Source organism: Equus asinus, chromosome 5 (genome assembly GCF_041296235.1).
Source record: "Equus asinus isolate D_3611 breed Donkey chromosome 5, EquAss-T2T_v2, whole genome shotgun sequence".
In the NCBI taxonomy this organism is placed as follows: domain Eukaryota; kingdom Metazoa; phylum Chordata; class Mammalia; order Perissodactyla; family Equidae; genus Equus; species Equus asinus.
In genome coordinates, this window is record NC_091794.1 from 35,496,792 (window position 1) to 35,521,960 (window position 25,169).

General features: G+C 38.9%; 2 protein-coding genes across 8 annotated transcripts in view; both read left to right on the plus strand.

Annotated features, from left to right (window-relative positions):
• TBCCD1 (TBCC domain containing 1) lies at positions 1 to 24,403 on the plus strand. 7 transcript variants are annotated; one of them, XR_011503252.1, is made up of 10 exons: positions 218 to 390; positions 2,385 to 2,583; positions 4,905 to 5,283; positions 8,728 to 8,883; positions 11,732 to 12,098; positions 14,247 to 14,433; positions 14,584 to 15,081; positions 19,163 to 19,316; positions 22,156 to 22,215; positions 24,324 to 24,403. XR_011503252.1 is itself a non-coding variant. In XM_070509262.1 (10 exons), the coding sequence occupies exons 4-9, from the start codon at positions 4,948 to 4,950 to the stop codon at positions 19,290 to 19,292; spliced, it is 1,674 nt and encodes a 557-aa protein (XP_070365363.1). In that variant the 5' UTR covers positions 1,790 to 1,963; positions 2,123 to 2,199; positions 2,385 to 2,583; positions 4,905 to 4,947; the 3' UTR covers positions 19,293 to 19,316; positions 22,156 to 22,908. The 7 variants fall into 7 exon arrangements, 5 of the variants coding, with proteins under 5 accessions (XP_014698827.1, XP_044627191.1, XP_070365365.1 ...); XR_011503251.1 differs by lacking the exon at positions 24,324 to 24,403 and adding an exon at positions 22,319 to 22,425; XM_070509262.1 differs by lacking the exons at positions 218 to 390; positions 24,324 to 24,403 and adding exons at positions 1,790 to 1,963; positions 2,123 to 2,199 and having other exon boundaries at positions 22,156 to 22,908.
• CRYGS (crystallin gamma S) overlaps positions 24,324 to 25,169 on the plus strand; it is a 6,057-nt gene continuing 5,211 nt past the window's right edge. The window contains exon 1 of the mRNA XM_014843342.3: positions 24,324 to 24,510. Coding sequence (XP_014698828.1) covers positions 24,490 to 24,510 — 21 coding nt within the window. The 5' untranslated portion in view covers positions 24,324 to 24,489. The remainder of the gene's footprint in view (positions 24,511 to 25,169) is intronic.

Consider the following 25,169-nt stretch of genomic DNA (forward strand, 5'->3'; position numbering starts at 1 on the left):
ACGTAAAAGGGTGATGGTGGGGAAAATGGTGCCAAGAGAGGGCACCCGAGGTACGCGAAGTTCCTCCCGCCTGCCTCCTCAGACTCTCCACCAATCACGAGGGTCCTTCTCTAGCCCCGACCAATTGCGGGAGGGAGGTTTTATCTCGGCTGCAAGTCTTGGAATTTCATTCATAATGAGCTGCTTGGTGGAAGCGGGTGGGCGGGGGGACCGGGGCGAAATGGGCGGGGACAGTTCCTCCTTGCCAACGGTATGGCGGATGCCTCGCTTAGGAGATTTTATTTTACTCTCTCCGAACAAGCCCAGGAGAAGATTGTCTCGGTTTCACAGAGAAGAGGCGTGGAGGCAGAGAGACTTAGGTTCGGATTCAGCTTCCACCACTTCTTAGCGGTGAGAACATCCTTCTCCCTTGTCCTCCAGTCTAACCTAAGCTTCTCTATTTACAAACCTGAGGCAAAACGTTTACTGGCAGTGTTGTGAAGTTTTAAGGGGAGAAAAATCTGTAAACCGTTTGTCACACCGTAAGCACGCAATGAATAGTAGTTATCACAGTTACGAGAACTCTGATTCCTCTCCTGCATCCCCTATCTATATCTTTGCTCTTAAACTATATCCTGAATCTGCTCACTACTGTACATCTCCACTACCTCCCTGGGCCAAGTCACATCATCTCTTACCTGGCAAGGGCCTCCTAACTCATCCTCCTGCCTCCATTCTTAATATCCTAATATCTCTTGTTCACTCTTGCCCCTCACCCCATGATTTTTTTTACAAACATGACAGATCATGTCATTCCCCTGCTTAAAAGCCTCGAATGGCTTTTCATTACGCTTAGAATAAAATCCCAACCTTTTATGCTAGTTTATAAAACCTTATATGTCTCAAAGCTGGAAGAAAATTTTTAAAAACCTTGTATGATCTGTACCCTCATCTGGTATACTCCTTACCATGTTCCAGCAAAACTGGTTTCCTTTCTCTTTTTTGAATACACCAAACTCATTCCTGCCTAGGGCCTTTGTTCTAGCTGTTCTCTCTGCCTGAAACACTCTTCCCTTAGATCCTAACATAAGTGCTCCTTTTAAAACTCAGATAGCAGCTTAAATGTCACTTCAGAGAAGACTTCCCTGACCAACCAATCAAAATTAGCCTGTGCTGAGTCCTTTATTCTTACACCATCCTATTTTATCTTATTGTTTCCACCTCTGCCCTCCACACTCACATACGCTGGAATGCTATCTTCATGAGAGTGCGAATCTGGACTATTCTGTTCACAGCTGTATAGAACAGAACTTTATTGTTTTATTTTTAGAACAGAGCCTGCCACGCAGTAAAATTTGCTTTGACTGTGATCTTCATCTGCTGGCTCCTTATTCTTCAGGCCTCAGCTCAAATTTGGCACTGATCCCCTTCTCCTCAAACTTCATAGCGTTTATTAACATCTGAAATTATCCTGCTTTATTTCCTTAATATGTATTATCTATTCTCCCTGTTAAAGTATACACTCCAAGAAAACAAGGACCTATCTGTTTTGTTCACTACTGTAATCCTAGTGCTCAACACTGTGCCAGATGCACATTGGTGCTCAGTAAATATTGCTGTTGCAGAAAACGAAGGCATAGAGAGATGACAGAATCTGCTTCAGGTCACTGAGCTACTTAGTCGTGCAGTTTGGGTCCGAATGCAGATCTATTTGAATCCAAAGCCCCTGCTCTTTACCGCTTGACTCAAGCAGAGGTAAGAGGAACACAAGGTTACTGTTTTCAGGAAGTGCCTATTAGGTGGGAGAGCCACGTAAAGGAGGAACTAAACTTCATTTTATGGCCCTATTTGCCTTCGTATCTCCCACATCTAAAGAGGCCATAAACGAACGAAGAAAGCAGGAAATGGCCAAAACTCATGAAATGGAGACTTAGAGAAGGAGTGAGGTCTTCTGCTGGGTGGAATCCAAAACAGCTTCTTGAAGGTGGTAACATGGCGGGAAAGCTAACCGAGTTAAGGAGCTAACTCTGGGGGCTCTCGCTGGCCTGCGTTTGTCCCTTGCTGTGGCCTTAGGGGGTGTGTTACTTTGACCTGTCTATGCCTTAGTTTCCTCATTAGTAAAACAAATGTACTTAACTTAAAGGGCTTTTGGAAAGACTGAGATACTACATACAAAGGGGTTTTACACAGTGTCCAGCCCATAGTAAGCTCTCCATAAAGGTAAGTTGTTATTGTTATTATTGACCAAAGCGTGCTGACCTTCTAGCAGCTATTGGCTGACCACAGTTCTGTGGAGTAATAAAAAAAAACCCTTCCTACTCCCCTGAGTTGAAGGGCGCGGCACCACAAAGCGGCGTCGGGCTCCAGGTCCCGGAATCTCTCGGCGTCAACCATGTTTTTCTCAGCCCAAGGGAGAAGCAGTTGGCCGCTCTAGCAACACGGTCCTCCACGTCTCGGTGGTGCGAGGCCTCGCGCTTGCGCGGTGGGTACGGCGGCGGGTGAGGGGCGGACCAGGCGAGCTGGGCGCGGCGGCACGCGGAGAGGTCGGCGGAGCGGCGCCCGCCTTCGCAGGTACCGCGCACGGTCCGGCGCCGGGGAGGAGAGGTGAGCCGCTTACGCTTCAGACTCGGGCTGATGAGGCTGCATACACGCTCGCCAGGTCACCGGTCCACGAAGGACCCTGACGGCTGGGGCTTCGCTCTTCTGAAGTCCAGTCGGGGCGCTGGGGCGGCCCATGCCGCGCACGACCGCGGACAGCGTCCCACCGCGGACATCATCCGAGGTGGCGGCGGATCCTCAAGAGGACCGACTTGGACCTCACGCCGATCTTCCCGCCCGAAAAGCCCTAACCCCAGCGCCCCTCGGGGAAGCGTCTGAAGAGAGAAAGAGCCCCGTTTATGTGTGTTTACGAATTTAGCCCTCTCGAGTCCCGGAGTGAGAATAGGCGGTTCATCCGCAGGATCTGGCTTTTAAAGCACACTTCGGGGACAAGAGCTCAGTCCTCACAAAGCAGCCTGTTTCCATTTGGGGGCGAACTAAGATCTTCCTCACATAGCTTTCGTCGTCCGATTTTACTCGGAGCGACGCTAAGCCATTCCCATCTTGAAAGACAGCTGCCATTTGCCCTCTCACACCCTTCTTTCGGGTTCATGCTCCCGTGTTCCTTCACCTGGCCCTTATATGGCCTCACGTCTAAGGCCACTCATTCTGGTAATCCTCTTCTGGATCCACGCCCGGTTTTCAGAGATTCTCCCAAAACTGGGTTCCTAAAGTACATTTGTAAGTAACACAGTTCTTAAATCAGACAGACTTGAATTCTAATCCAGGGCTGTGCCAACTTAAGTATGTGACTTTGGGTAAGTCCCTTAACTTCTCTAAGCCTCAGTGTTTTCATCTGAAAATGGGATAATTGTGTGTATCTCCAAGTGGTTGTGAGGATGAAAGGAGGTGAAGAACACAAAATATTTAGCATGCTGCCTGGCACATAGTAAGCACTCAATTGATATCGACTCTTTTTAACAGAAAATTCCCCAATGAAGTACGATTTCCTTAGAACCGAATGCAAAATATAATAATAGCAATAAAACATTTTTTCATCACTCACGTAAGGATGGTTTTTAAAGTGATGTTACTCAATGCCGAGGAGTGCTCACTGAAGAGGGTACCTTGGTCAAGTGATGGTACAATTTGGTGCGAGCATTTTGGAAAGCAATGGAAATATATGTCTGGAGCTTCAGAAATGTCAATTACTTCATTTCACAAATGCACATTTGAAAATTTTCTCTGGAAAATTAATCATAATGCAGAAAATATGCAGAAAGATGGTAATTATAGCATTATTTATGAGTGAAACATTTAAACTTTTTATAGTGGAAAATTTTAACACACACAAAAGTAGTGTAGGTAAATGAACCCCCATGTAGTCATTATCCAGCTTCAACAATGATCAATATTTTGCCATCTTGTTTTTGTGAAGAATTTTAAAACTACTAAATGTCTGAAAATAGGATGACAGTTGAGTAAACTAAGGTACATTCATTTAGAGTGCTATGAAGTTTATAGAATAATACAGATTGTATATATATAATAATACAGCTGTAATTATCACAGCTATGAAAATTCAAAAATTTAACATCGAATCTGTGTAGAAAAAAAGACAAGAAGGAAGTACAATAAAGTATTAACTAGATTCCCTTTAGTGGTGGGACTGTGGATGATTCATCCCCTTCTATTTTTAGATATTTTATAAATATTCCATAAAATAGTGTATCGTTGTTATAACAAAGAAACAACAAACAAAATCTAAAAATATCCCACCTGAACTAAGCACAGTAGAATATGCCAGAGTAGGTTCACTGTTATAGAGAATAAAGATGCTTTAACTTCCCTTGATCTGTTTTTGCAGCCTACATTTACATGAGCATTCCTGTCTGCCACCTGTTAGCGTTTCATGTTGAGCTTATATGGTCAGCTAACACGTCCAAATCTTTAACCAAATCTTTAACAACCATGTCTATGTGTAAGTGATTTGACTCTGAAGTTTTATTGCCCTTGTTTTGACTAGTATTCCCCTCAGGGTAGAGCAAGATTTCCTATGATAGGCCGACTCTTTTCCGCATTTCTTCTTTTCTTCTTGTCCTGAGCAGAGATCCACCTCATACCTCATGCATTTACACACTCTCTCTAAAAACAACCACTTGGAACAATTCAAGTAAGATAATTTTGTTTTATCACAAAATTTTTCTTGCTCAAATAGGTTGTAATGAGATCCGACAGAAGATCTGTTCTGCTCTTGGTTGATGAACTAGATCTGCTTTTTAAACTGACAGTATATTTAAAAACAGTTAAGGGAGGGGTCATGTTACAAGAAAATGTATAAATGACTTTTGTTTCAAATCAGTTTGTGAAGAAACTTTGTTTCCTAGGTATGCAAAGAAGCCTTTTCACACGGATGTCCTTAGAGATAATATGGATCAGTCCGGAGTGCTCCTCTGGGTAAAAGCAGAACCCTTTATGGTGGGTGCCTTGCAGGTCCCCCCTCCATCCAAGTTCAGTCTTCACTATCTCAGGAAGATATCCACCTATGTGCGAACCCGGGCCACAGAGGGAGCTTACCCACGCCTGTACTGGTCTACATGGAGGCACATTGCGTGTGGGAAACTGCAGCTGGCTAAGGATCTGGCGTGGCTTTACTTTGAAATATTTGATAGTCTTGCAGTGAAGACACCGGAGGAGCGCCTGGAATGGTCTGAGATTCTGTCCAACTGCATGACTGAGGATGAGGTCGAAAAGCAAAGAAATCAGGTCTGGATTTATATGTATATGTATGTGTGTTTAGTTACTTTGGGAAATAAACTATTTTTAATTTTTGTACTAGCTATACACTGTGTAGTTTTAGGTATTAACCTAACCTAACCATGGTGATCCCAAAGAACTATTTGAGTTTTAGCAGTTCCAGTTTGGCAATATTTAATGAATTAGTCCTTACTTAGTAATCTTTATTCACCTATTTCCAAAGCAATAATGTTACAGGAAGCCTGCAGTTGAAAGAGGGAAATATTTTCATTGACTTTAAAAATATTTTGAGGTGAGTGAGTGCTTAGGAACTACTGATATCTTACAGTCAGAGCACCTGACTGTTTTTTAAGTGAGCATCTGCTATGTGCTGGGATTCAAAGATGATTAGAACAGTGTCTCTGCCCTTATGGAGTTCATAGACTAGTAGGGGAAGCTGGTGTGTAAAAAAGTGCCATTTAATAGTGTGGAATGTACAATAATAAAAGTATGCATAAAGTACAAAAGTAGAATAGAGAAGAGAATGATTAATTCTGATGACCAGGAAAGACTTCACAGAGAAAGTATATTAATCAGAGGAGGCTAATTGCAGTAGCAAGCAATTCCAGCATTTCAGTGGCTTAGCACAATAACAGTTTATTTCTCATTCATGCAGCCGTCAAACACAGGGCATCTGGTCAGATGAGTCCCTAGGCTGCTGTTGTCCAACCAGTGACTCAGGGATCTAGGTGTCTTCTATCCTTTGGAGCCACTCTTATATTAGTCAGCTTTGTTGCAGTTAAAAACAAACCAACAAAAATGAGTTCTGGTAACAAGGGTTTATCTCTTGCTCATTTTACATGTAGGCTGCACCTTAGCTTGGCTATCTTCCAGGCTGTGGCTTGGCTCTATGTGTCTACTCATTTGGGGACCCAGGCTGAAGAAACAGCTTCTGTGTAGGTCATGCCTATTCTTGTGACAGAAGGGAAGAGCAACAGAGCAGGATATGCCTCTTAAAACTTTTGCAAAGATGTGACATAAACTACAACTACTTTCATTGCATTGGCTAAAGCTTTGGCGCACATCCATGCCTAAAGTCAATAAGATGGGAAGGTAAACTACCTCAGAGGAGTTAGGGAAATCCCATGGCCATGAATAGGGTCGTATAAGCCTCTTGGAGGATAGGGAAGTGAACAATTGCAAATATAATACAATTTGCCACATCCATGCCCACTAGGACCTCAGAGTCCTTCACTTCCTTATCTTTTGGGAGAGTTTTGGAGAGGCTTGAAAGTGGTATATGTAAATCCATCCGCATTCCATTGACTATAACCCAGTTATTCCATATTTAACTTCAAGGGAGGCTGCGAAATGCCATCTAATTGTGTGCCCAGCAAGAAAAGAAAAGGTAATTAGCATCTAGCCAGTCTCTGCCACATGGGGTAATATCTGAACAAGGCTTTGGAAATTGAAAAACCATTTGGCCAGTGACTAAGAGGGGAGGGGCATTATAGTTATTCATTAATTAAACATTTATTGAGTGCCTGCTGTGTGCTAGGTACAACAGTGGATGCTGTGGATGCAGAGATTAATCAAACCTTCGAGAAGCTCCAAATGTTTTGAGTCCTTATTGTGTGCTATATTCTATGCTAGTTACTAGGAATATAAAAATGAAAAAGACAAGGATCTTATAGTCTCATGGGGAGGCAGGTATATGAAGGAATAATGATAACAAATAATTGTTAAATGGAAGTATGTATAAAATCAAGGAATTATGCTGAGTGGAAAAAAAGCTAATCTCAAAAGGTTACATACTGTATGATTCCATTTATATAACATTTTTTTTTCTTCTTCTGCCCAAAGCCCCCCAGTACATAGTTGTCTATTCTAGTTGTGAGTGCCTCTGGTTGTGGCATGTGGGATGCCACCTCAGCATGGCCTGATGAGCGGTGCCATGTCCACGCCCAGCATCTGAACCAGGGAAACCTTGGGCCACCAAAGCGGAGTGCGTGAACTTAACCACTAGGTCATGGGGCTGGCCCCAATATATAACATTTTTGAAATGACAAAATTATAGGGATAGAGAACCGATAAGTGGTTGCCAGGGGTTATCGAAGGGGTGAGGGAAGTGGGAAGTGGATATGGCTATAAAAGGGCAACATGAGAGATCCTTGTGTTGATTGGAGTGTTTTGTACCTTGACTGCATCAATGTCAATACCCTGGTTGTGCTTTTGGACTATAGTTTTGCAAGATGGGAAACTGGGTAAAGTGTACATGGGATCTTTATTAGTTCGTACAACTGCACGTGAATCTACACTTATCTCAAAAAGTTTAGTTGGGGCCGGTCCCATGGCCGAGTAGTTAAGTTTGCGCACTCCACTTCTGGTGGCCCGGGGTTTCCCAGTTAGATCCTGGGTGCAGACATGGCACCACTCATCATGCCATGCTGAGGCGGTGTCCCACATACCACAACCGGAGGCACTGGCAACTAGAATTTACAACTCTGTACTGGGGGGCTTTTGGGAGGAGAAGAAGAAAAAAAGATTATCCACAGATGTTAGCTCAGGTGCCAATCTTTAAAAAAACAAAAAGTTTAAGAAACTAAAAAATTTTTTAAATATGTAGATTTGCGGGGTTGCACACAGGCAGTTGATCGAATAGATCTAGGTGATCCTGAGAATCCGTATTTTTAAGTTTCTTAGGTATAGCAATTTTTAGCCAGGTTGGGAATCAGAGTGAGTATAGCTATAGTGCCAGTTGTTTTTCTTCACTTTTTTGGCTCTCCTGTGTGTGTGTGTGTGGGAATGGGTATATGAAGATAATCATGACCGTCAAATCCTGAGCTTCAGACCACACCCTTCTTCAAATAAGGAATGATTTACAAACGTCTGTCAGGCCAGTAGTATTTTTTAAGTCAAACATCCCTTTAAGAATTTGTTGAAAACCTGAGGCCTACTCCTCCACAAAATGCACATACACCAAAAAATTGCATAGAATTTCAGGTATTGCATTGATATCCTAAACTTTTTTGATAAGTCTGTGAGCCTTAGGTTAAACTAACCTCTGTATCTTGACTAAATTTCATTCTTCCTTTCCTCTATTTATTTATTTATTCAAATACTGAGGGGTTTTCTTTAAACTATAATTTTAAACTGCTGAAATAATGTACTCTAAAAAAGCCCATCCTTCATCCTTTCCTCTTCGTCAGTTTTGGAAGAGAATGTCTATGGTCATAGATGCTACATAACTTTCTGAAAAGGTAAATGACTCCACTTTAATTAGTTTTAGAAATCTTATAACTGGGTATCAAAGACATAACGTTACAAATGCTAGCAATGTTTCTACATTTGTCTTCTAAGGATCAGCAAACTGTTGTGAATTTGTTTTACTATATCTACTTAGTAAATAAGTAGATATTTATTTAGCTACTGGTTTTAGGACATGTGCTCATCATTTATTTTCTTCTGGGACAGCTTTCAGTGGACACCCTACAGTTTCTGCTCTTCTTATACATCCAGCAGTTAAACAAGGTCTCCTTGAGGACATCTTTGATTGGAGAAGAGTGGCCTAGTCCTAGAAACAGGTCTCAGTCTCCTGACCTGACAGAAAAATCCAGTTGTCATAATAAGGTACTGTTTAAATTTTAGCTTTCTTCTCTGAAAGGGACAATTTGTGAGAGAGATGGTTTGTTTTCATTAAAAATTATGTTGGGATTACTTATATAAGCCAGTGATTTGCGGGCTTGTTTTCCTTTTTACATTTTTTTCTGATTATAAAACAAAATCATATGTGCAGTCTTAATCAAACTAGAGAAGTGATTTCAGTTCCTTCAACAACACAGAAATTACTTACATGATTTTTGGGCAAATTATTCACTATACTCTTATTAGCATTCCCATTTTTCAAATGTTAATGAATTTGAATCTACTTCTTTGACTAAGGATAAATGAGAAGATGTAGTGTTTGCAAAGTCTTTTGAAATATACTGAAAAAATTTCTATAAAAATATCTTCTTGTATGTTTAAGTAATATGCTTAAGTATACTTAAGTTCAGCATACTTAAGTAATTATATATGATATGACCTAGAAGTTAAATTTAATTGCTTCACATTGTGAGTTTCAGAAAATGTTATTCTTTCTGTTTTTGTAAAGAATACCAAAATATTTTTACCGATTTAAGTGGAAGTATTTTGAAAAACTTTATTTTTTATTTATTTTTTTTAATTTTTTTAATTTTTATTTATTTATTTTTTGAGGAAGATTAGCCCTGAGCTAACTACTGCCAATCCTCCTCTTTTTGCTGAGGAAGACTGGCCCTGAGCTAACATCCATGCCTATCTTCCTCTACTTTTTTTATATGTGGGACGCCTACCACAGCATGGCTTTTGCCAAGCGGTGCCATGTTGGCACCCGGGATCCAAACCAGTGAACCCCGGGCCGCCAAAGCGGAACGTGTGCACTTAACCGCTGCGCCACCAGGCTGGCCCCTGAAAAACTTTAAAATGTAGATCTCAGTGTTACTGTCATGTGCAGGCTCTTTAAAAATGTTCTGAGGCTAAAAAAAACCACCTCTCTGATATTTGGCACTTTTATAATCTACTTTTTCAAATAAATCTGTCCACCCTTATATTCCATGATGCTATTCCCTCCTGCTTCTGCTTCTTATTTTTCCCTCTCGCTCGTCTTCATGGGCCTGCCTCCCACTGACCCTTACAGTTCACTGTTTCCCCAGGATTCTGTCTGTGACCATTTTTTCTTCTCACTCAACATATTCATTCAGTGTAATTCTTTCTCTTCCCTTGGCTTCATATATTTCTATGGCTACTGACTTTGTCTCCATTCTAGATCTCCCTCTTCACAAAGATGCCCTGTCTATACCTTACATTCAGATTGTCCGAGTTCAGATGTATGAGAGATGCCAGTCACTGCCTGCTCTTTTCACACGTAGTTCCTGCTGAATGGGCACCGTGTAGAGACAGTGTTTTGAACTAAAGTAGCCTGTATTCATATTGACTCTGCCACTTAATATCATATGTTTTTAGGCAAGTCAGTTAGCTTCTCTAGGCCTTGGCTTCTCTTCTCTAAATGCAGATGATAATACCTATTTTGGAATGGCTGTGAGAATTCAGTCATGACATTTGTTACATAGTAAGCACCAGTAAGTGGTGACTCCAGTTTGTGTTACAGCATGACCTCTGCCAACAACTGATTGGACCAGGGATGGATACTTGACTAGAGTAACCCACTCATAGGTATATATTTAAAATTGGTCTGATTTGAAATGATTACCTGGCCCAATCAGTACCCCCAGGGGAGGAAGAAATTACACAGTTGGTGATAGGTGCTTGAGCTGGCAGCTCATGTGGCATTGGAACCAGAATAGCCACTATGTTCATGAGTGACCTGGAGTTATGAGGGATTAGAAACTCTGAGGTAATCAAAGAAAAAGAAGGGAATGGAACAGACATGCAGAGAGACACTGGCCCCCGAGAGAGAACCAGGTTCAAGATTCTTTTCCAGTTCTGATGAGGCCTACCTACACTTCAGTTTGGGAGATGACCATGAGTACCTATAGTAAACTCTCCCTTTACTTGAATTAAGTTGTATTCCCTATGCCAGTGAAGGGTACCACCAGCCACCCATGCTCTCTCTCTCACCGCCCGTACCTAGTTAGTTGTCAAGTCTTACTGATTCTCCCTCCAAAATAACTCTTTAAAAATCTCTCCCTTTTCTTCCTCTTTTATAGGCCCTAATGACATTTTTTTTTTGCCTTGAGTTCTGTAAGTAAGTACTACCTAGTCACCCTGATTTTAGTCTATATTCCACCTACTATGCTGGACTTTCTAAAATGCAGATGGATTATATCCATTTCCTGTTCAAACTCATCAATGAATTCTCATTGTCATTGTTGTTTTCATCTTATACTCCATGGACCCACCAAAGGGCCTGCTATGGGGGAGGGGGATGCGGCAAGAGGCAGGAAGAGCACTTGAGGCTGTGGACAGCTCTACTTTGATATGTTCTTTGTCATCCAAATGAGAGCTTATTAAAAAGAAAAAAGGTATAGCTATTTAGAAAATAGTTTGAAAGTCCCTGTCACACAAAATAAAGTCCAGATGTTTTAATATTTCATACAAGGCCTTGCATGATTGGTCCCTGCCTAAAATGGGCATAATAATGGCATCTATTATAAGATTGTTGTTAAGGTTAAATACATTAAATTTTGTATAACACTTAGTGCTTGGCACACACTAAGGGTTAGCGATTAGCATTACTTTTGAATTAGCTAAAGTGGAGAGAGAATCTGTTTATACCTAGTAAATACACAAAAAATCTTTATAAGGTCTATATAGCCACCTCAAATGCTTTTTTGGGGGTGAGGCAAAGTATAAATACAAAATAATTAAAATATAAAAGTTTCAGGTCTTGCTGAATCTCTTTGCTCTGTTAAGAGTGCTTTATTTTGATATTCTTTAGAACTGGAATGATTACAGTCACCAAGCTTTTGTCTATGATCATCTGTCAGATCTTCTTGAGCTGCTTTTAGATCCAGAACAACTCACTGCATCATTTCATTCGACGCATAGTAGTCTAGTCTCCCAAGAAGCTGTCGTGGCGCTCAGCTTTCTTATTGAAGGTACAGCGAGTAGAGCCGGGAAGATATATCCACTTCATGAACTTGCATTGTGGCAACCACTGCATGCAGAAAATGGCTTCTCAAAGATCTCTAAGACCTTTTCTTTCTACAAGCTGGAAGCCTGGTTGAGAGCCTGTTTGACTGGGAATCCGTTTGGTACATCTGCTTGCCTCAAGTCTGGAAAGAAATTGGCTTGGGCTCACCAAGGTATTTTTTAATATTCTAATCTAGAGTCAATTGAATGGCAAGTTAAGGAACCTAGTGTTTTCTGGTGTATTAATGATTACACATCTTCTGCAGAAGACCTAAAAAATATTGCTACTGTAAAAGAGAAAAAGAAACCTCTCTATTTTGTATACAGCTTTTTGTGTCAAGGCAGCAACAGTCTCAGAGAGTTGATTTATTAGTCCAAATTGTTTAGGTTGCAGTTAACAAACCCTAACTTCAGTTAGTGCTCTCCTTGCTCTGCTTTTCTATCTTCTGACTCTTTCCCTTTTGCTCTCATATGCTCATTTGCTTGAGGCTTTCCTATTTTCTGTGCACCACAGCAGAATTTAGCTATTCCACAGTTACAACCTCAGAGTTGGTGTAGAGATGAGGTTCTTTTTAGCTACACAGACACAAGCAGATGAGATATTTCTAAATTGAAAATTTATATTTACAGTAGGGAGAATCTGGCCTTGGTTGCATCAGGTATCTATTCCTGATAGTCCAGCGATGGCTAAAGGGATAGTTTCAGGTGCTATATGACTTCTTGGGGCTCAGGCATAAGTTTTAAGAGAAGAGGAGGCCAAGTATAAGTTTAAAGAGAAGTAGGTGCCTGTACTGAGGCAAATGCCAAGCAAAATTAATGAAAGAAACTAGAATATACTTCCACAATCTCTGAATTTCAAAGATAAAGAGAAAATAGGTTCTGTGAAAATGTAAAAAAAAACCAGTTTTGCATCAAATTTTTATAATGCTAAAAAACAGAAAATGGTTGAACAACATCAACAGCATATTGAGCAAAAAGATGGTGATCTAAGAACTCTGTATCCAATCAAACTATTGCTCTAAGTATGAGGTCAGGGACTTTCAGATACGTAAGGCTCCCATAAGTATATAGGAGATACTACATAATTCTTGATGTTGATAAAAGAATATAGGTTCAAGTAAGTTTTTTAATGTTGTTAGGGTAGGCACTAGTAGGGAAAAGAAGGATATCTAACCTCTTAGGATTATACTAGAATGTTAACAGTGGTAGATAGTAGGATTACAAAGAATTTTTATCTTCTTTTACTACTAGTGTTTAAGACTTTTCTACAATAAGCATGTATTACTTATCTAATAAAAGGAAACAATAGAATTGTTTTAAAAGAAGAATAACAGCCTGCTTTTGTGACCTCTCCACATTTGGCCAGTACTTTTTACAAGGGTGTCCTGGTGGCTTGCAGGAAGTACAGTCTGAGAAGCCAATCACATAATAGTGGGACTGTGTTAGGAGGGCAACAGATAACTTTGTGTGTCAGTTTGTGCAAGGCATTTGTGTACGAGAGGAAGATGTGCTCACGTTAGTAATGATCTTGGGAGTAAAGACATGAACCCAAATACATAAATAAATAAATACATATATAAATAAAGACATGAACCAAATATCATGGACTGATGTGGTAATTAACCTTAGGAAGGGTTCATAATTAGTATTATGGCAATTTAAAGAGATTATTTAAGGGGCCAGCCTGGTGGCACAGCAGTTAAGTTTGCACATTCTGCTTCCACAGCGCGGGGTTCGCCAGTTCGGATCCTGGGTGCGGACCTACACACCACTTGTCAAGCCATGCTGTGGCAGGTGTCCCACATGTAAAGTAGGGGAAGATGAGCATGGATGTTAGCTCAGGGCCAGTCTTCCTCAGCAAAAAGGAGGATTGGCGGCAGATGTTAGCTCAGGGCTAATCTTCCTAGAAAAAATAAAATAAAAAATAAAAAGATTATTTAAGTGTTGGGATGATGAATTAAGGCATCTTGGAGGACAAAATACTTGAGTTGGGCCAGCTCTGCCACCTACTAGCCATATGACCTTAGCCACATTACTTAACTTCAAGGATAGACATGAAAAAAAGTCTTAGATCTATAGGCAATCTTGAGTGGATTTTAAGTTTTAAAATTTTTTTATAACAAAAAATTATGAAATATTGCAAACATACAAAAAAGCAGAGAATAGTATAGCAAATACCTCTTTACCCAACACGCAGCTCTCACATTTTTTTAAACCTCACATGTATCTAATTTTAGACATGTAGACTGTGTAACCTCATATGGTTGTTTGTTTTTCTTTGATTTGAAACTCTCTCATTTATTCATATTTTTCTTAAATAGTTGAAGGGACTACCAAAAGAGCCAAGATTGCTTGTAATACTCATGTGGCCCCTAGGATGCACCGCATGGTGGTGATGAGCCAGGTTTACAAGCAGACATTGGCCAAGAGCTCAGATACTCTGGTGGGGGCACATGTAAAGATTCATCGTTGCAACGAATCTTTTATATATCTGCTCTCTCCCTTACGGTAAGCACAGTCTTTGTAGTATTCTGATATTTTCACATTTTCTTTGGAGTAGGATTGATCCTTTTTCTGCCATCAGAGAATTATACTGTAGTCAAATATTTTTTTCTTATTCTCATTCAGATGAATTTACCTCATTTTTTCGTTTTTCAGATCTGTGACAATTGAGAAGTGCAGGAATAGCACCTTTGTTCTGGGCCCTGTACAGACTGCTCTTCACCTCCACAGCTGTGACAACATTAAAGTCATTGCTGTTTGCCATCGTTTGTCCATCTCTTCTACAACAGGTTGCGTCTTTCACATTCTGACGCCTACACGCCCACTTATTCTCTCTGGGAACCAGACAGTAACTTTTGCCCCTTTTCATACTCATTACCCAATGCTGGAGGACCATATGGCCAGGACCGGCCTTGCTACAGTGCCTAACTATTGGGATAAACCAATGGTTGTGTGCAGAGAGAACAGTGACACTAGTGTCTTCCGACTCTTACCACCTTGTGAATTCTACATATTTATTATTCCCTTTGAAATGGAAGGGGACACAACAGAGATACCTGGGGGTCTTCCATCTGCATATCAGAAAGCACTGGGTCAAAGAGAGCAGAAGATACAGATCTGGCAGAAAATTGTGAAGGAGGCTCGTTTGACAAAGTGAGTGTTTTCTGGAAGTAATAATTAGTCTTATATAAAATTCTATGGGAAAGCAAATTAACCTGCTCATGTTTACAGCTGTGCTAAAGTAATGAAAAAGATATAGTGTGTCTTTTATTAAGGCTTGAGTTTCAGGTCAGTGTTCCAAGCACTGTTTGCTTGGGGGATAGGAGCAAGTGTATACTCAAGTGTTAGACTCCCTTCTTTTAAGAAGCTTAAGTTTCCTTGGCAGATATAAGACTCATATGAATGAAAATATGCCACATAATCCAGTACTTAAATGGATTGGTTTTAGTTTTTAATTTATTTCTCTACAGTATACTGACAGTTCTCAAACTTGGTTGTATATTAGAATCATCCAAGGAACTTTTTAAAAATACAGATTTCCTGGCTTCACTACACTACAGACTCTCCAAGGGTGGATCCCTAATGCTGGTCCATGGACTAATGCCAGTTTTTGTCAAAGTTTTCCCTAATCCATGGTAAAATGTGAAAAATAAGTACAGTGTTTTTAAGTAAAGCTAAATTTAGTCAATTTAAAATGTTGTCTTTTAGTCTGAAATTATTTCCTTCCTACTTTTGGGGTACTGAAATATCTTAGTTTTAATAACATGCTTGTGATAGTAGATGGTTGTGGTTTATTATGTCCACCACAAAATTTTACTTCAAATGTCTTAGTCTTTGAACTCTGGAAGCCAGGATGGTTTATGGAGATTCGGAAAACATCAGTGTGGGTAGTCAGGGAAGATTTCTGGAGGAAGTAGGATTTGTGTTGGACCTTGAAGAAGGAGCAGAGTTTGGATAGGAAGTGAGAACTGGGCAGAATGCTTTTCATAGCAATAGAGGAGCAGATGTGGAAGTAGAAGCAGGCCTTAGGTATTCTGGAAATTAATTGCTGAAATAAGATTCTGGGTATAGAATAGTGGTATTTAAAGTTGGATGGGTAGATTGAGCCAGACTATGTAGAATCTTGAATGTCAGCAGTGAAACTTAGGTTTAAATTGAATTAAGCAATAGGAGCCATCAAGGACTTTTGAACAATGGACTGAAACTCATAAATCCATTTCATCTATTCAGGAATATTTATAGAATGCCTATAATATGCAACCCCTTTATTAGATGCTATGGCAGGTTAAAAAATGTGATTGGCACATTTGAAGACCCTGGTTAAGGGAGATTTGAAAGAGAGAAGTCAAGGTGATGTTGCAATAGTCCAGACTAAGAAACTGGACTAGAGTGGAGAGAAAGGGGGTGGAGACCAGAAATATTTTGACAGGAGGCAGGACTTGGTGCAAGATTTTGTGAAAAAGACGAAAATCAAAGATGACTCCAAAAATTGGAGCCCAGCTTAGAAACTTTTGGTTAATCAGTTTTCTTCGGGACAGAGGAGCACATACAACTTAAAATTAGTGGATGCTCAGAATAAGTAATTATTGTTCGTACAAGTATTTTGGTATTTAATCAGTTTTGTTTGTTAGAGATTTTAGGAGAGGAAAGTAGGAAACATAATACCAAAAGATGGAGGGTTGCTTCTTCCTCAACATTGTCCATTTCAAAGCTGGAGCTAGTTTGAGAAAAGGGTATCCATTTCCTTTTTGGAGATCTTTACATGAAATGTCGTATGTCCTGATGATATCTTGATCATTATGACCCTTTTCCTTAAGACTTAGAAGACCTCTTACTTTAATAATTGGATTCCATTTGCCTGGTATTAGTTGTTTTTTTCTGGTTGTCATTGGCTTGAAAGCAGTCATTCCAAAATGTTTTTATTTCTGATGATCCAGAACTGCTATTTAATGTGTGAGCAAAAATGCTTATTTTAATTAGCTCTTAGTTTTGTTAGATTTTTAAAATGTGTTGTTCTTGAAAGTATTCAGACTCAGGAATTAGCACTGACTATGCCATTTACTGTGTTACACTGAGTGTGTCATTTAACCTCTTTAGTTCTTAATTGTATCATATATAAAGTATATGTTTATTTTCCACCTGATGAGATCCATGTGAAGGTTTAAGCAGATAGGATATAGTAGTAATGTGTGTGTATGACTCTGCGCGGTGGTGCGTGCTGCACTGTGTGTAGTAGTATGAGTGTAAGACACTCTGTTTAGTGATGTGTTTGTGAGACACATCTTCTCGGTGGGATTGTTCACCCAGAATGTCTGAGACCTGACCTGTTAGAATAGAACTTCGTAAGAGAAATAGTAATTGAAAAAAGACTTAGTCCAGCCATGGTATTTTTTGGATACTTTCTCATGGCTTTGTTCTCATCATATAGATTAAGGGATGAAATATATAATATATAGTTACACAGTTGCTTTGAGACTCTTTAAGGCAGTTGCTACTTGCTGAAAAATATAAAGGTGAGTAACAGTGAAAACTCATGCTTTACCTGGGAATTCATTATGGTAATACTGCTGTTATCTGTTACAAACATTCCGCCTGGTTTGTATCTCATGGATTGAGCCACCAAGATATTAATACTACACACCAGTCATTCTCAGTTCTGTAGAATAATGAAGATGGCTGTAGTAACAGGTAATATGTATCGGGCACTTCCTATGTGCCAAGTACTATTCTAGTCGCCTTCTATGTATTAACTCATTTATTCTTCATACCAATACCCTATCACAGAGGAGGAAACAGGAACAGAAAGATTTAAAAGTCATCCAGGAGCCAGGACTCACACCTATTCAGCCTGGTTGCAGAACCTGAGTTCTTAGTGTAGTTAGTGTTTTTTGTGAACTGTTGTCATATATAATATATAATATAATAAATCATTATAATGCTTTTACTTAGTCATTGCTCTCTGGCCAAAGACCACCAGGAATGTATCTGTAGACTAAAGCTGGATTTTATTACTCATTGCAAGGAAGAAAAGAACTTGTTTCATCTCAGTAAAAGCGTGTTGAAAAGAACTTATAATTGGATTTTGGCTTATGGTAGGTAATTTTGGAGAGGGTTCTAGGAAGCAAGGCTTTGTTGTGGATTGAATGCTATTTGGAAGCAAGGGTAATTCTATGATTTGGAATCTTAATTTTTATATCAAAGGTAAGAGGAATAAAGTGGGGCTAAAACTATAATTTTAAAGATGCAGCAGTCACTCATTAGCCAGGAAGGGGTGATGTTTGGTCATTTTTGTGGTTTGGACCACAAAATGTTTGTTTTTTTTCTGGACTGAGGTATGATTATGGGGTGGTCTTGTTCTTGCCTCGATCTATCAGCATCCCTTGGTGGCCTTATCTGATGTTAGTGTTCTGTGGAATTATGTTCTTTGTGTTCACCAGGAGAACACTGCAGCCAGGCCAGATCCAGCTACACCGAGGCCTAGCTGAGAGTGCTGAGCTAGCTCCTGGCTGTCAGGAGCTCCTATTCTTTCTTATTTTGAACATGTTAAATATGCTCTCACTTTAGAGCCATTGCACTTTTTGTTTCCTCTGCCTGGAATGTTCTTCAGATATTTATTTTGCTTAGTCCATCACTTCATTCAGACCTCTGCTTAAGTGTCATCTTAGGCTTTCTTAGTCCATTCTTTTTGTAAAATAGCATTGCCAATACTCTCCATTCCCTTACCCTGCTGTATTTTTTCTCCAGAGCACTTATAACTACTTAAGTTTATATATATTTATTTTATTTATTGCCTGTCTTCCTTACTACAATATACAGTCCACAAGGAGCATAGACTACATAGATCACAGTGTGAATGGTGCCCTCTGGAGTCACACAGCGCAAAGCTGCCCAGACAGAGCTTTCTCTTTTCTTTACACGTTTATCCCCATTGTCAGAACACTACCCAGTGTCACTTGGTCCTCAGTAAATATCTGATGAGCGAATAACCACAGTAGAACAAAATATGTAATTACTGGTAAGTCTTTACAAAGAAGGCATTGTATCTAAGCAATCTTTTTTTTTCTTTTGGTGGTGGTGATCCAATGTATAGAACTGAACAACTATTTGGAGAGAACAAATGGTTAACTAGAACTAATTTAATGTTTATCCCATTAAAGTGTTTTATAATCACTTCGAGTAAAATTCATATGAGTTAATGCTGCTACATTCTTTTTGATCTCAATTACAATTTTAGGGATCAAAGAAAGCAGTTCCAGGTACTTGTGGAGAACAAGTTTTATGAGTGGCTGATTCATACAGGACATCGCCAACAGCTGGACAGCCTCGTGCCTCCTGCAGCAGGCTCCAAACAAGCAGCAGGATGAGTAAGGCTCCTGCATCACACACTGGTAGGCATTTATAATGTAGGCCACCTAAAACAGATTATTTTGGGGAAATCTTATAAGCTTACAAAAAAACTGCACAGAATATCATGTTACCAACCATTGCCAATTTTTTTCCACTAATCCCACTAGTGGTGGCATATACAGACCTTTACATACCGATATTTTGGCATTTTATAGTGAGAAGACCAGAATATTCAGGTGGTACCTATAGAATTATGGGTAAATATAACAGCCAGGTTTTGTCTTTTTCACTTCTTGCCGGGCAAAAGTTGTACTGTCCGAAGATACTACTTTCCCCATACATAGCTTTAAGTTCTCTTCCCCCTTTCTAACACATCTTTCCTCTTTCCCATCACCCCACACACAAACCAATTATTAAATTAGGTGATTTTTGTTAATTGCACATATGAGCATTAATAAATTATCAGAATTAATCCAAATGAAGATTTGAGGGGCTAGCCCAGTGGCGCAGCGGTTAAGTTCACACGTTTTGCTTCTCGCCGGCCCTGGGTTCGCCGGTTCGGATCCTGGGTGTAGACATGGCACCACTTGACAAGCCATGCTGTGGTAGGCGTCCCACGTATAAAGTAGAGGAAGATGGGCACGGATGTTAGCTCAGGGCCAGGCTTCCTCAGCAAAAACAGGAGGACTAGCAGTAGTTAGCTCAGGGCTAATCTTCCTCAAAAAAAAAAAAAGTACAAATGAAGATTTGAATACTGAACTCTGGAAGATCACAGACTCAGTAGAAGAGAATATGGACACAGGCAAATTTACTGGAAGTTGTTTAATCTAAATATGTAGTATTCATTCTTTTTTTGTAGAAATTAGTTTATTGGGCTATTTTAAAGTATTTTTAAAGACTAACAATAGAAAAACGGACAAAGGACATAAATAGGTAGTTTATATAAAACTACTTAGAAACACAAGAATGTTCACTTTCACTCAAATTAAAGAAATATAAGATACTATTTTTCATCTATCAGATTGGCAGTAATGAAAAACTGGTAGTATACAGCACTGGGAAGACATTTTACCTCCTACTGGAGAAAGTGCAAATTTGTGCAACCTCTTTGGAGGATAGTTTGACAAAATCAAAATTTAAAATGCACAGATTCTTTGACTTAGCAACTTCACTTCTTAGGATTTATCTTACAGTTGCATGCAGGTATGTAAAGATCTGTTTAAAAAAGAAGTTCAGAGCCAGCCCTGATGGTCTAGTGGTTAAAGTTTGGCACACTCTGCTTCGGCGGCCTGGGTTCAGTTCCTGGGCATTGAACGACACCACTCGTCTCTCAGTAGCCATGCTGTGGCTGTGGCTCACATAGAAGAACTAGAAAGACTTACAGCAAGAATATACAACTGTGCACTGGGTCTTTGTGGGGGAAAAAAAAGGAGAGGAAGATTGGCAGCAGATGTTAGTTCAGAGTGAATCTTTCCCACCAAAAAAAAAAAAAAAAGATGTTCATTGCAGGATTATTTGAAATAGCTGTAGACTGGAAACAACCCAGATGCTTCTCAGTAGAGGGCTGGTGCCTTATGAACTGCCTCATCCATGTCCTGGAATGCATCTGTGAAAGGAACAAGGTGTGTCTGTATGTGCTGATACTAAAAGATCGCTAAGGTGAGGGGTTGGAGAGTGAAGGCCAAAGGGGGGGAATAAAATGTTGCCTTGTATGTTTGAGAAAAGAGGGATTATCACACATTTATATGCTAATTATGTGCCTTAAAAATTTCTGAAAGGATATAAAGAAATTATTAATAGTGTCTTTGAGGCATGAGACTGGTTGTCTAGGGTGGGAGAAAACTTGTTCTTAATTTTTATTGAGATGTAAGTCACATACCATAGAATTCACCTTTTTAAAGTGAGGATTTCAGTGGCTCTTATTGTATTCACAAGTTTATGCAACCATCACTGTTAACAAATCCAGAACATTTTTGTCACCCTAAGGACAAACGCCATACACATTGACAGTCACTCCCCGTTCCTCCAACCCCCAGTGTCTCCTCTTCCCCCAAGACCCAGGCAACCACTCCTCTACTTTTGGTCTCTTGATTTGTCAACACTGCACATTTCATGGAAATGGAATCATACAACATGTGGCCTTTGTGTCTGGCCTCTTTCACTTAGCATGTTTTCAAGGTTCATTCGTGTTGTAGCAAGTGTCAGTAGGTCATACCTTTTGATGGCTGCTAGTGTTCCATTGTATGGATCTACCACACTTTGTTTACCTGTTCATCAGTGGATGGACATTTGAGTTATCTCCACTTTTAAGCTGTTGTGAATAATGCTGCTGTGTACTTTTGTGTACAAGTCTCTGTGTAGACATGTTTTCATTTCTTTTAGGTGTATACCTAGGGGTAGAATTGCAAGGTCACATATTTAACTTTTTGAGGAACTGCTGAACTGTTTTTCAAAGCTGCAAAACTTTATTCTTTATAGTTTACTTTATGTATTGTTTACATTTTTAAAGTGTGTATTTTAAAGTGTATTGTTTTTATAAAACAATAATTTTATAATATTTAGTTAATAAATGCTGAGGTTAAGAATTGGAAGTCTATCAAAGATTATGTAAAGGAAATGGGAACTATAAGAGGATAAAATTTTAGTTTAGACTAATCCCCACACATAGCCTGCTACATTTTTTTATCTATGTATGAATTTCTTTTCTTCTATTGTGAACTAATGTGACCCTCAGAAAAAAGGAATATAATTAGCTTTAAACTTTGTGTTTTGTTACTCTAAACTATCATCTGACCTTGATTTAATAAATGCATGGTTTTTTCTTATTATTTGCATGAAAGCAATAGAAAATTGTTAATGTTTTTCTTTTGTTACCTTTAGGGCTCTAGAAACATGAGGACGAATGGAAGATGGTACACATCTTGAAACTAAATTGAGAAGGTGCTCTTGCTGCTTAAGAGACTTTGGGGCTTTTTCTTTTATTTAAGACCTTTCCTTAATTTCCATTCCATACTTATTTACTACTGTTTACATTGAATTTCAGCTAAACTTCTGACTGTCCTATAAACATATTATTTATAGAGCATCAGAAGGCTCATCTTTGTGATGCCAAAATGAAAACCTGGATGAAGGCAGTCCCATTGTATGTATGTTAATATTAAAGTTATTGAGTATAGATTTACAGGTAAACTTCACATTTTAATTTCTATGATGAAAGGGTTTCATCCTTTCTAGAGTTAAATAAGAGTTTTATAGTTGTTTGTAACTATTTAAAAGGAAGTTGTTACTCCTTTAAAAAAATAATTGGGATGAAAGTATGATTTGTTGGTGTATAAATTGCAGAAATAGTTTTATACAAAGATATTTTAGTCCTTAAAGTATGAAACAATGAAATTGTTTAGAATCTTTATTTTTCATTTTCTGCTTTAAATTTTCAATAAATAAACTCTAAAAAGTAATTTTCTCCTTTTAATGAAAAGACAAAGCTTTACTTTTAAGTCTAGAAAAGGTTTCCAATGTCATTGTGTGCTGTTATATCAAAAATAAAGTTTACATTTGATTGGGAAAGCTATGTTCTTTAAGATAAAGGAAAACAATGATCAATTTAATAAAATGAAGCTGATTGCTGATAAACATTGTTTCATATGCTCACTGGCCATTTAGTTAGTAATTATATCAAAAAAGAGCTTGATTTTTATTTCTAAAGTGAAAATTAACCCTCAGAGTATGTGTTAATTCTAATTGAGGTTTTCATAGTTTTTATATTAAGATGAAATTCAAGCAAGCAAAGCATTACCAGATAAACACTGGAGTAGCAGAAGTATGTTTTGGAAATTGCTCTTGGTTAATGAAATTAGTGGTAATAGAAATTTTCTTTAATGTTTATAAAATTCATAAAACTAAGCATATAACTTAATACTTTATTTATCAATAATCTTCATGTCCAGGCACATTTGCCATTTTATGAATTGACCATAATATATCTCAGGGGCATCCCATTTATAAAAGTATTTGTTGGATAGCTTTGTTAGTGGGAAGAAAAGGAAGTCAGACTTTTGAGAAGAATATACTGGACTAGGAAAATTAAAATGGAGAAGAGTCACTTTGTTGTTTCTTTGAGTTTCCGTAAGACATAATCTCATTCCTAAAGTCAGAGTTGTATTAAGTGCCAGAAAATGTTCTCTAAACAGGTCCCAATATGATATCATGGCAGAGAAATGCCACCTAGCAGGTGGCAAGTCAGGCTTAGCTAAATCTTTGCAAATTCAGGATTCTGCAGTAGCTTTCTGTCTTTCAGTCTACATACTGTAGCACCCTTTCTTGTGGATTAGAATTTACGTGTGTGTGTGTGTGTGTGTGTGTGTGTGTGTGTTTTGAAAACATTTCAAACTTAAAGAACAATTGCAGGAATCTGAATTCCCACATACCTTTTGTCTAGATTCATCAATTGTTAACATTTTGCTACATTCACTTTACCACTCTATATAGTATTATTATTTTATTTTTGCTCAACAGTTTAAGAGAGTAGGTTACAGACATCTTGGACCTTAGTCCTACATACATTAGCATGTATTTCCTAAAAACAGACATTCTCTTATGTAGCCATAATGCAAATGATTAAATTCAGGAAGTTTAACAATAGTACATACTATTATCTAATACACAGTCCTTATTAAAATTTTTGCTAATCACCCCAAAAATGTCCTTTATAATGACTTTTTTCCCAAACACAAGGTCATGCATTGCCTTTAGTTGTCACATAAGTTTTGTTGCCTTAGAACGTGTCACTTTTGTTGAGAATTAGTGGGTGGTCTTTTGACTCATCTCCTGCGAGCTTTGTTGAAGAAAAAAAGGACGTGGGGGATTTCAAGGTGGCTGCTTGCTAGAAAACCAAATTGCCCAGATCAGAGGGACTTTTTTAATCTTGAAAACTTTGTCTGGGTTTTGTTGTCTTGACTCAGCAAAGTCTATAATGCAGCAAGGCTTGGTAAGCATTAAAGGGGGTACTGAAGCTTTGCTTTATTTCATAATCCCATTTGTTTTTCTAGAAACCATCAATAGCCTCTAAATGACTGACTCAATTTTTGGATCCTATTCTCATGACTAAGCAAATGTTTGATTTGAAACCAGCCCAGTATAAATGTCTCTGTGCCTCTAACTCTCTCTGGCTATTCCTGGATTTCAGTACTGGGGAAACCAATCTATGCTCCAAAAATGTCTAAAACTGGAACCAAGGTAAGAAAACGGTCATGCTGATTTTTGGCCTACCCATCTTCTTTTCACTTAATAATACACTGAAGGAAACATGGAGAAAAGCTTTTGCTTCTTTGCCTAGAGGTGAGTATGATAGTGGTTAGAAGGCTGGAATTGGGAGAAAAGATTAAGAAATGCTTATTATATTTTCTACTCTAACTGAATTACCAGTTTATTAAGGGTTTATCTTTATGGGTGGTGTTATGTTGAATAATATACAGGTATATAATGTATAAATCATCATGATTTCTGCCTTCCAGCAACTAATATTCTATGCATTTCCATAGACATAGTACGTGCTGATAAGAGGACTCTGTGGAGTAGAAAACTTTTAGTATTCAATATGTTTTGTGAAATTTAGCCTCAACCATTACTATTCTAAAAGGCCAAGGTGGATGGACCAATCACGTGAATTAAACGCCACATATCCCCTGTAGGCAAGCAGTTACCTGTATCCCTTTCCCCAAATAAAGTGCTTAAGTTAGGAAAATTGCCTCTAAAATACTTGATTCACAATTGTTGGACTGGAACTTGATCTCTCAGGCGGGCTTTGGGAAGAGGGCAGCTACCTTCATTCTCTGTTAGCTCTTCCACTGAGCAGAGTGTCTAAGGCAAAGCCTGATCTCCCCCCTTAACTTTGA